This window comes from Neodiprion virginianus, chromosome 5, assembly GCF_021901495.1.
Source record: "Neodiprion virginianus isolate iyNeoVirg1 chromosome 5, iyNeoVirg1.1, whole genome shotgun sequence".
In the NCBI taxonomy this organism is placed as follows: domain Eukaryota; kingdom Metazoa; phylum Arthropoda; class Insecta; order Hymenoptera; family Diprionidae; genus Neodiprion; species Neodiprion virginianus.
In genome coordinates this window covers 29816060-29828714 of record NC_060881.1, presented here as the reverse complement: position 1 = coordinate 29828714, position 12655 = coordinate 29816060, and the positions used below count along the sequence as shown (strand labels likewise).

At 34.8% G+C, this 12655-nt stretch overlaps 1 protein-coding gene and 1 long non-coding RNA gene across 2 annotated transcripts; one reads left to right on the top strand and one right to left on the bottom strand.

Moving 5' to 3' along the window:
• Positions 1-5343: 5343 nt before the first annotated feature.
• LOC124304743 (beta-1,3-galactosyltransferase 5-like) lies at positions 5344-10693 on the top strand. The gene is made up of 2 exons (XM_046763357.1): positions 5344-6312; positions 7515-10693. The coding sequence occupies exons 1-2, from the start codon at positions 6069-6071 to the stop codon at positions 8606-8608; spliced, it is 1338 nt and encodes a 445-aa protein (XP_046619313.1). The 5' UTR covers positions 5344-6068; the 3' UTR covers positions 8609-10693.
• On the bottom strand, positions 9638-12606 carry LOC124304748 (uncharacterized). Its single transcript, XR_006908264.1, has 2 exons — positions 12272-12606; positions 9638-10455 (listed from the first exon to the last, which is right to left on the bottom strand). It is a non-coding gene; the product is annotated as an uncharacterized LOC124304748 (long non-coding RNA).
• Positions 12607-12655: the final 49 nt, after the last annotated feature.

Below are 12655 nucleotides of genomic sequence, written 5' to 3'. Positions count from 1 at the left end.
TTCGACTTGTATTTTGTAGAAAAAATAATCCATTCTTTTTTTTTTTTTATACATTCTAAAATGTACATATGTGTGTGCTATCGACTCATAAATCTTCCTCCTTCTTCGCCGTTCTCATATTATAATACCAACAAATCTGTACGCATTGCAATTTATCCGTTTATCGCATATTAACTTTGTCATCCTCCGGTGAATCCGTAAGCATTTAAAAAACATGAAACGAAGGTGATATTTTCTTTAAATCGAATTCAAAGTTAGCTGGTAGAAAATAATAAAACGTCGATATCATCGCTTTTACTTTCCGGACAAAGTATAACGTGGCACGGTTCGGTTGAACAATAATAATTCGTTCAGCTTGAAGTTGCTGTTTCTGTCATTCCGATTTTCTAATAAGCTCAACCTCGGTCACAAGCGTATAAGGCGATAGCCACTAGAAAGTCGTTTTCACTGATGGTTGGGAACCTGTATATTTATATACTTATATACACCGTATTACATAAATTTAGTGAAAGAGAAATCCACCATTATATTAAAGTTTGACTCTGCCAATTAACTGTTGCGCATTAAGTATATTTCCGCGGCTTCTCAATCGGCACTAATTTTACGTCTAGCATATCATATTTTATCGAGCAAACGTTGCAGGTACAGTATTAAATTCGTTGACTCGATGTTTTTTTTTTTTTTCTTCTTCTTCTTTTCTATTTAAACTTACAGCACAAGTTGTGACAAAATCGAGTTCTTTATTGCGTAAATAAAAATACGTATACATACACACGAATGATTCATTTTCAACGTAACTTTGACGACGATCCTCTTAAGTATAAACATCTGTATCGCATATCTTCTTATTTTTTTTTTTTTTTTATCGTCGCAATTATCTTGAACAGTCAAGAAGAAAAAATTGACAATAAAATTATCACAATAATGCATATTTGATTGTAATAATTGATTATTATTAACTTAAGCCTGCATAAGCCAAAATTGCTCAACATCTTGTTATGTAATAAAAAAAATTGTAAAAAAAAAAAAAATTACATGTAGATACAACAGCTATGCATCTGTGTAAAGAGGTAGTGAATCATGTAGATACTTTTTATCGTAAATAATCTTACACGATTAGTGCCGTAATAACTGCAGACATATATAACAAAATTAGGGTCGTTAGGACCGATTTATGACAATTTCTTCTTGTTTTTTTTTTTTTCAATTCTAATCCATTTATGTATACCTGATATATATATATACATGTATATTTGTTATACGTAAGTCGTGTAATAGTTTTTTTTTTTAAATTATAGATGAAAAAATAAAGAAACATGATGAAAAAAAAATAAATCGAAACGTCCCAAATCGTGCAAACCGGTTAAATGTGAAATCCTACAGCGTTCAGAGAGTGTAATTTCGTATATGAGGCGTTCTCCGCTAACTCGGGCACTTTTTTTTCTTTAAGCCCGTATATCGTGGAAGTAGTATAAAAAAAAAATGTTGACATGAAAAAGTGACGTTTTTCCATGAACTATTTAACGCGATATATATTTTATTGAGAATGGCATTAAAAATATAACGTATATCGGATTGAATATTTTACGGAAAAGAGGAACTCGGACGTACCTTAATTCACCTTTCTCGTTAAACATACTTTTTCTACTCGGCAAGAATGTCCGGTTCTACGATCCCAATTTTTTTCACACGTTACCAGTACACTGTCAAATTATAACCTGTAAAATTTATAGCTATATCGAAGAGAAAAAAAAAACTGTCCTTTCTTTCGTTGAAAACAGCCTTTTTTTTTTTTGATGCCATCAAAGATGTGACACGCATCGCATTGAATGGTTCGTGTAAGAGCATAACTTTTCCACTATGTACGGGTTTAAAAAATAAACAAAAAACCATTTCCGAAACGGGTGGATTGAAAAATCTGAGAAAAATTCACAGCGAGTAACTTTAAGTAGTACTAATATATATATATTATATATATATATATATAACCAATTATGGAACAGATTCGAGATGGTAAAAAAAAAAAGAGGTGGCTGAGTTGGCGGAGAACGCCTCATACATTTATTGTACATAAGTACCCGTAATGCCCGTGCATCTACGTACACTATATTATACACGAATCGTCGGATTTACGTAACGTTTATGGAAGAGGCCATTGGAACATTACGTCACAACTCGGATAGTCCGGAGCTGAGGAAGAAAAACGTTGAAACAATTTTTCATTATATTTTGATTATTGAATTTTCTCGCTCTTTCGCAACTTTAACGACGATAGAACAATACTCGAAAATCTCTTAAATACCATTACTCATATTTTTTCATACATTTCTAGAGAAAAAACAAAAAAAAAAAAAAAAGAGTTGAAAGAAAATCTCTCGCATTCGAAAGAAGGCAAAAATTTCTTTCTCGCTCTCTGGTACGTCATGCCTTTGACATTTGCTCGTTGTTAATTCTACTCCTCGAAATTCACGGTCGCGACTGTAAAAAAAATTATAATTGCGCCAATGTCGACGGAAATTTAAAATATCATCGTATTTTTGAGTGCCAACGACTTCGCTCATAATAATTGACATTTGAAACTCGGAGTAAGATTTAAAAAAGAAAAAAAAAAAAAAAAAAAACAATACAATGCAATGCAAAAATAACGCTTTCATTTCTCCGAATTAATACCTACTCGATTCGTAAGAAAAATCGCTTGATTCTGACAATTTTCATTTAAAATTTGGGCATTTTCTTATTAGACTGCGCGCATCGATGTTTGTAGTGTCAACGTAACTGTAAAAAAAAAAAAAAGTATGACGGAAGTAAAAAGAATACGAACAAAATCAAATCGGGAATCGATATACATTATATGTATATAAGAATGGCGTGAGCGAAACGTAAAGAAAATTAAGACGAATGTGTGCTGCAACGAGACGGGTCAGTGCCCCGAGTGCCTGTATAATATATGACGTGTGCATACCATGCGTGATTATACAGGTTGTGCAAATTGGCATAAGTAGTTACCAACTTGAATCAGTGCAAGAATTATTTTTGGTGGCCGCATCAGGGTCGAGTCAGCCGTTTTGTGTATCCGAGCGAAAGAAGCAAACAAAAATGGAAAAAAAAAAAAAAAAAAAAAAAAGAAAACCTCTGTAACAGTATTTGGAAGTGGAAATAGTCAATTAGGAATCCGTAACGGATCTGCAGCGAGTTTTTGCGGGAAGATCAAGTTCGTCGGTGAAAATCGTTGATCTAAATTTGGAAAATTATTTTATATCAATTTTTCAAGTGTCAATAAATGACCTTCCCAGACGAACTTTTACCTAAAATATCCTTCTGCGAATTCCTGTATTTATTTAGGTGCCTACCTATACAGTCGGAGAAAGATACGAAGGATGAAAATATTTGTTTGAAAAAATACTGGAAAATGCAAATCATTCGATGTATCACGGGCATTGCAATCGGTGATCGATTAATCGAGTGACTCAGTCTCGCGATAATCAACCGATAAACGTTAATCGAGAGATACGTGCGTGACACTGGTTAATAATACGAAAAACTTGTTTCACCGTCTAGCCATTTATCGCGAACACATGTTCCTACGTAAATACATACGTTATACTTTTATCAATCCGTCGATTCACGGAATTCGGATTAAGGCAAATTCCTCGCTTAAATCGCGGTGAAAATCAATCATTTTTATTACGTATTGCCACTCGATACGATGTTGGGAGAGATAAAGGAAGAACGTTCTTAAAGAAAATGTAAATAAAATTGGTTAATCCGTTTAAGTCTACTGATTAATTACACGTTATCAATCTTGATCGGAGTGGGAGGCGTACATCACGCGTTAAATGACAAGTCGAATGTAAAAAAGAAGCACCTCGTATCTATAGCAAAAATTACGAGTTTTTCTACGTAACTAATAAATGGAAAAAAAATATTTTCGTTAAATAACGTTTGTTTTTGTAGAAACCGGAAGGATATTTCAAATTTCTTTTTCAATTTACCTATTTTCTCAAACATTTATTGTAAATAACAATCAAGCAAACTTCAGTTTTGCATTTAAATCACTTTTATTCAAAAATAATAATTAATAATAAACTACAAATGTAAAAGAATTGATAAACAATGTTAAAAAATGATTATTTTTAGCGCTTCTTCTTATTTTTGTAAGGAAACAAACCCGAAACGTAATTTCCCATCAAGCTCTCATTATTCTCTAACCCTGATAACGTTAATAACGATAAATTCCATCGCATCTTGGTGAAAACGTCTTCCTTTTTTCTTCCGAATAGGCGACCATATTACCTATCAACCAAAAACTACAAGACTTATTACAACGTTAAAAAGAGAAACACAAACCTTAAAGGTAACAAATAAAAATTTTGGCTATTATTCGATGTACGGAAACAAAATTTAATTTAACTCGATAAAAAATATAAAAAATGGAAATTTTTTTTTCCGATCCGTGTAATCTATACAAGATTCGTTCCCCCCGTTGAAGACTCATTTGGCAATTATTCTGCGACAGGATTTAGAGGAATTGCACAAGTGAACAACATATTTACGGTAGTTAATTGTTGAACCTAAATTCAGAGTATCAAGGGAAACCGGATTGATAAATGGACAAAGAATGACCCTGTTGTTAATACCACGTTTACGATTACCATCTATGAGAATCCGCAGACGCGTTTCGAAACTCGACCAGACAGTAAATCAATTTCGAGAATCCAGTTTTACGATGCGTAAACTGCCCACGGGATTGGAAAGGTATAGGTGTATAAAATAAACTCATCGCGGGCATCAAATAGCGAACAACAATCCGATAATTCCGCGATCAGCTAAAAAACAAAAAAAAAAAAAAAAACTAACAACGGATTTAGAACAGCTCATTTCAACTGTCCAAAGTTTGCAATAAAAAAATCGATCGGTTTCCATTGACGCGTGTAGTTTCAGATTGTAATTAACAGAACAGGTTGGAAAAGCTGCGATTGTGTTAGAGGCGGCGGGGTGGAGATAAAAAGTATCCGACGTCAAGGACGATGATAAAGAGAAAAAAAAAATTAAAATTAAAAAGTCATCACACACGTACGATTCAGCTATTCCAACCGAGACCCTACGAGTATTATACCTCTACGCTTTCGGAGAATAGGTAGGCGGTGCTTCCGCGGTGCAGGGAGAATCGGCCGATGAGAGTAAGAAGTTGTCCCCGCAGCTTGTTCGAAACCCCCGCTGTTGCACGTTCACTTTGAGACAAGATACGGCTAAGCGCGGAAGGTCCGCAGGTCCGCAGGTCTGCAGTTTAATTCGCGAAATTTCGAACGCCGCGAGTGAATCGTTTGCCGTGTGAAGTTGCCCACCATTCCTGAAATTTGAACGTTCGCTCATTTTCCAAAATTCAATTTCGAATTTCCCGCCGCCGCCGCCGCCGCCGCCGCCGCCCTGATCTTCGATTCGATAGCCGGTAACGACGAGAAAGAGAAAGAGAAAGAGAGAGAGAGACAGACACAGAGAGAGTGAGTGAGTGGTAACCTGGGAACTCGGAACAAACGAACGACGATCGATTTGCACCGTGGGACACGCGACTTCAGGCGTGTTGTAGCTGGGGAGGGGGAAAGGAGAAAAGGGGTTTCGCATCGGCTGGATGCAGACGTCGTGCGGTTTGGATTTTTTTACCTGGGGCGAAGAATAATAATGACGTGTTCGCCGGAGGTGGTGTTTCAGTGACAGGTTTGCTCTGCGTCGTCGATTCCGCAAACGGGATGATTGTGAATGAGAAACGACGAGAGAAAGTATCAACAATAACAACATATAAATAAAAACCAAGAGAAAACCCCTGCACCGTATAAACAAGATTCACGCACAAAAGAAATTTAAAAAAAAAAGAAAAAAAAAAGGAACCTACTGCAATTATTACATATCGATATGAAATATATCGTAGAATGTCGGCAGCAACGGCGGTCGGCTTGTTTTTACACCGCTTCGCGATTTCGAATAAACTGCAGCACTTCTGCCGTTCCTATTGTTGTTACAGTTTCAACGATCCACCGAAACAATAACGAATCGCTTCTCGAATCGAGTGAATGTACTTGATTTTTTTTTTTTTTATTTTGTATTATTACTCTTATTCAATACCGCTTCGTTTCTTTCACCGCACGTATATATACGTACATGTTACATACAATTCCACCGCCATGTACATGTTTGTAAATATACGAGGTCGGGCATTGCAGTTCACTATTCTCGGACTATTTTGCCTCTCGGTTTTTGCTTACTATTACACCGCTACCAACGAAATTCATCAGATGGCCGTGCTGATTACCAGCAGTGAGTATATGACACACATTCAAATATCCATTCTAACTTATAGTAAATTACGAAAGAATTTAAAACAAAAAAACATATACATATCCGTTGCAACGCGTGAGATTCGTTTGTTTTCTAACCGTTTTTATAAAACAAACACATCGCGCCAGAAGATTCGAAACGAAAGAACACCGAGTTTCGAATTGCACTGAATTTTCATTTTACTGCCTAGCTCTTTGACCAATAGGAATGCCAATAAAATAGGACATTTGTACTCGCAATCAGTCCACACGTCAGGTGGCGCTTCCTTGCCTTGTTGGCATTTCTATTGGTCAAGAGCAAGGCATTTTCCTGCCCGTAAAAATTCAACCTTTGAAAGACGCTAAAGTTTGTTCTCTACTTCTTCTTTTGTCTATAATCTGGGTTCAAATTGAACGTTGACACATTGCTGCTTGAAAATTAAGTGAATTTTTTTCAAAATCAATCTCGTCACGACAAAGTCCGAGAGCCCGCTTAATTGATTCAAATTATTTTAGTTTTTCACGGATCACTTGTAAGGGTTGAAATCTATTTAAAAAAGAAAAAAAAATCTGGAACGGAAAATAATACTTGAAAATTTTCTTGCAAAACTACTTTCGATATTTGAAAATCAACGAATTGTCAAGTTTCTATCGTATGCATGTATCGAAAGTGCAAATGCAACGGAATTTGGTACCGAAACGATGTTTTCTACCGATAACAGCGATTGGGAAACATCAACTTTCACCGAGTTTCAAATTAACTACTGCACGAATTATCCGTGAAAACCGGGGTTCTTTTTTTTTTTTTTTTCTACATGTCATCATTTTTCTTCTCTACTCTATCGGCAAACTGTTGTCAAAATGATTATGGCAATAATCTTTCGATAAGAATAATCGTTATCAGCACGATACACTTCCGAGTAATATGGTTTGCTCAATTTGTCGGCAAATTTGAATACAAATAAAAAAAATGACGTTTCTCAATTATATCATTATCAATATTCAAGTTATAATTTCTTCCCCTTTTACCCGGAAATTACACGAGCACAATTATATGATGACACACTCGCCTGTGTACGAAGAATGGAAAAAAAAGGATCTGCATTGCAAAATTGAAATCCTATTAAAAAATAAAAAATCGAGCAAAGTAGAAAATAAAAGAGGATCGATTACAACTTGTTTTTCGTTTATTTTCAATTCAAGGTCAGTCGTCAGGAATCATGGTCCGATCGATACTGAATGCAAGCGGCGAATCGCAAGGAACACTGTCGGTGAAGAATGCAACAGTTGAGTCACCGTCGCTCAACGCCTCTTCGCACGATGCCAGCAACTATCAGCAAATGACGACACCTTCGTCGTTGGTCAGCTCGCAATCTTCGATGATATTAAACGTATCGAAGAGCATCGAGCAGTCGCCGGTCAAGAAGCCAGCGAAAAGTCAAAATACCAGTGAAAGCGCTACGCCGGTGGTCAGGAATGATTCAGCGGCTGCCATTTACCAGCCTGGCCACTCGGTGTCGATACCAGAAAAGTGTCCAAACTTAGGTGCCAAAATGGAAGTGGTGATCCTTGTAATGTCAGCACCGACACACTTCGCAGCGAGAACAGCGATACGCCAAACCTGGGGCCACTTTGGCCAGAGAAAAGATGTGAGCGTAATGTTCATGCTGGGCGATACGACTGACAAACAGATAAGTACAGTATTGTTGAGGGAAGAAGACATGTACAGAGACGTGATTAGAGGGAACTTCATCGACTCGTACTCAAACCTGACGCTGAAAACTATATCGGCGCTCGAATGGGTCCAAGAATACTGCGGTAAGGTGAAATTTTTCCTGAAGACTGACGACGACATGTTCATAAACGTGCCACGGCTATTGTCGTTTGTGAACAAACACTCAAAGAGTAGAAACGTGATATTCGGTCGTTTGGCTCGGAGGTGGAAACCGATCAGGAACAAGAAGAGCAAGTACTACGTATCTCACTCCCAGTACAAGTCGGAAAGATTTCCAGACTTCACGACTGGTCCTGCGTACCTTTTGTCGAGCGACGTAGTTCCCAAGCTTTACGTCGAATCCTTGAAGCAGACTTATCTGAAACTGGAGGACGTATTCACCACAGGTATCGTCGCCCACAAACTGGGCATAAAACGATATCAAGCCAATGAATTTTTTAACAAAAGAATTCCCTTCAATCCTTGTAACATACAACGTAGCGTCAGCATTCACATGGTTAAATACAGCGAACAGTTCGACCTGTGGAAAAAGTTACTCGATGGTAAAAGCAAGTGCAAGTAGTAAACGAGATGAAATACGTAATATAAAGTGGATATCGGCTTCTATGCGGGTAGAAACACCCGCTACTGACCAGGAATTTAATATAATAATTAAGTAGTCCAGTCAGCTTCAAATATATATACATATATTATATACAATATATGCATAACTTTGCACACTAGCTAATTTGGGACAAGGATTAGTCATTTTAATACTCCCAACCACAAGTATTATATAGATTTATAATAACTGCAGAATTGCATGTTGCAGTTTTATTACTGCCGGTAACTTTTGTCTATTATAATTATCATCGTTATTACGATCAGCAACTTTTTTTCTTCTCATTTTCAACACATGGTCACTTTGTTCCTTGTAACGAAATACTCTGTATACTTATAATTGCTTATAATTTTATAATTGCATGTCAAGTTCTTAACTATCGTCACGTACCTATACAACTATATCGTTACATATTTATAAGTCTCTTTCACTAGACTGTCAATACAGGATATTCAAATATTGCTCGATAATCATTTCAAATTTCAAATTTGAGACAAGCATGAAATACTTTCATTTCTGTATTTTACCATTTCGTTCTTCCGTCACTTTTACCCATTTATTTATTATCTTCTTGAGAGTTGGAAGACTTGAGACAAAAAAATACTTTAAAAAACCAACGACAAATATAACATTTTACCAACTTTTTTTTTGGTAACTATATGTATATTACGCGTGTTACGGAAATTTATTTTCACGGTATTAGAAATTTTTATTTATATTGGAGAAAAATTTTACAAATAAAAATGAATATTTGTATATAATAAATAATATTGTACGATATTTATTAACTTATAGAGTTACGAAAGTTTTATTCGTATTCGAAATTCTTTTATTATACACTTAATTTTATTCTGTACTTAAGATCAATTATTGTATATACTTATACCTTGATCCTCCGGATAATTTTCGCGGTGCTTTTAAACTTTCAATCGATCGTTTCACTATCTTTATTATTATCAACAATATATATACTATTATCGTTATTTTTTGAATTATACATATTCCTATATTGTATATTTATATTTATAGACAATGACAATCGTAAATACGTACTCTACACGCTATACAATATCGCGTCATCATCCCTAATTGTAAAATTTTATACGTAAAATGAAGGAAACTCCTCAAGAGTTTAACTTTCGAAACACTTGACTACATATTTTGCGTAAATATAATACGGATGAATTACCATACCGGTAAAATTAATGGAAATGTCTGATCGGCTGTTTAACCTGGAATCGTGGATGATAATAATTCACCTGCATTTACGCAATTTCTTCATCTTTCAAGATTGGTCAAATTTCCTCGCGTTTTTCAATCATTTACTATGAATCGAATCCCGATCGGTAAAATGTACCCTGAATTGCATAATTCCAGGCGAATTTCCCCTGTGTTAAATTTCCCTTCACCCATTTCCACAAATTCTGCCAAAAAATTAGAGGTACCAATAAAAAAAATTCTTAATGCATCCTTTATATTATAATTTTCGAATTAAAAATCAATCATACACCCGAGTGGTAATACTCAAATATTTCGAAAGTTAATAGCGATACAAATTGTCATACGACGATGGCATTGAAAGCAATATAATTTAATAACGAATCTAATAATATGACGAGATTCTATACACATTGCATTGTTACGATAAAAGTAAATAGAAATCATGTAAATTTTTTATTAGATTGTTATTTTTCGATTGAAAAGTAAGATTCAATCTTACTTTCACACGAGTACAATGTTTTTCATCATATTTAATTATATGATATAATTAGGCCCTCGAGTCTTGCTGTACGAGCGTTAATCAAATTCTGAAAAGAACGAAAAAAAAATTGTACATAACGTTTGAACAAAGCAAGAACAAACTAGTGATGATAATCGTTGTTTTTTTTCAATTTTTTTTTTATTGCACGACAAATCGAATCATGTATTTCCACGTTACATAAATGTTGACATATTCAATCTACATATATTTATGCATATATACAATATACACAATATTACAATAGATACATACGTACACGTATTTAAACAAATGAATAATTGAAGGCGTGATATTTGAAAATAAAAAGAACTTAAAACATGTCGAAGTTATGATTAAATTTTTACGTTGTAACTGAAAGAAAACAATGAACCTAAAAGCTAGCAGTCAAGCGTGACCAACTTTTTGGAAATAGAATAAATGCAGTTCAGTTTTATTCTGATAATTCTATAAAAGTATCTGGGGTTCAAGTTGTGTGAACAAAATTTTGATTTTCATACTTTACTATATCCTTATTCGCATGAACGTTAAAACGTTTGGCTGCTAATTCTGGCTGCTATTTTCGGCCTCGTAAGAAAACGGATTATAAAAAATAAGTGTAAAAAAGAGTACGATTCAGTGAAAAATCAAACGAACAAGTAAACAATAATATAAGATTAAATGAGATTAACCTATGGAGAGGCATGATTTATTTATATAAACAGCCAACATATCCAATTGAGTTTTCAAGTTACCTGCTGACTCCAAAAAGAAGGCCAGGCCAGCCTTCTAAAGGTCAAGAAAAATGATCCTACCGTTAATTAGTTTATTTACGTCTTAGCATTTTAATTGCCTTCCAATTATAACATGAGAACATCACTTATAGGAACAAAGGTAATCGAGAATATGTATATGTATATATATATATATATATGTGTATATATATATAAGGCTTTGCGAAAGTTTCATCAACACATTCGTAAATAGTAAAAGTCATTTCTCGAATATTTCATAATCTCGCGCGTTACACCAGTCGATTAAAATTATGCAATAACCGTTTCACGCGTGAAGAAAAAGAAATGCATAAAAAAAAAACCATACAACCCGGTAGGTATAACGAACATCTTTCTATATTCGTATCTTTTTTTTTTTTATTTCTTTTTTTTCATTTATTTCCTGTATAATAATTACATGTGAGCGAAAAATTTTCATGATACGGTACAAGACGTTATACATATATATATAAACATATTATGCGGTTATAAAATCGTCGTTGGCTGCGTTTGATATCATATTACTCAACCACACGATCTCTTGCAGCAGAGCATAACGGCGTAAAACCTGAAGAATCATGAAAAAGAAAATAAAAAAATATTCGTATGTGTGTGTGTGTGTGTGTGTGTGTGTGTGTGTATATATATATATATATATATATATATATATATATATTCTCGCAGCTTGATACTTTCACTCAAGGTATCTCTACAAATTATACCAACGTTTATAACATATCCTCCAACAGGGGCGGTGAAACACGGTGATATTCTGTTTGGGCCCGTGCGGATGCACGATGAGATTTTTCTTTATTTTTAAAAATTTTTTTTGCAAAAAGGAAAAAGAAAATAAGTAAAGAAATAAAGTCACTACCAAACTAAACGCTGTGTATACTTGTATTTTAAGACAAACTCCGCGTTTTGTAACCGTCGACACGTGGAGAAATTTTTACGTGTTTTTTTTTTTTTTAATCCGTCTTCATCACTCATCTATCTTTACGCGTTTGCGTATAATTGAATTTATTCCAATTTTCAACGGTATTCAGTAGTACAGTTGGCGGCTCTCAGGCATGCGTTCGATTTAAAATAAACGAATAAAACGGTACAACATACCTACATCGGTAGATAACAGCTAATTACGACCTTCTAATTTCACGTTACACCTGCCGTTATTGTATAGAATTCAAACGGCTGCCAAACTATTGTATAAATCTTGGCGCGCCGTGCGCGCTTCTGCACACGCACACGCAGCACGCGGAACAATGAGTTATTAACGAATGAATATGCAGGTGAAGTAATGAAATAATTACACGGAATGCAAACTAACGAGAAATTAAACTATTCGAAAAGTTAAATTTTAAGAGAAAAATAATCGTTTTTACACGATTGTCTAATCATAGAATTCGTATATATGCGAAAGATATGTGAAACTACGATAGTATTTCAGCAATACTCCCTACTTTACCGACGCACCGTGCCAGTGAATGTTCAATTCGC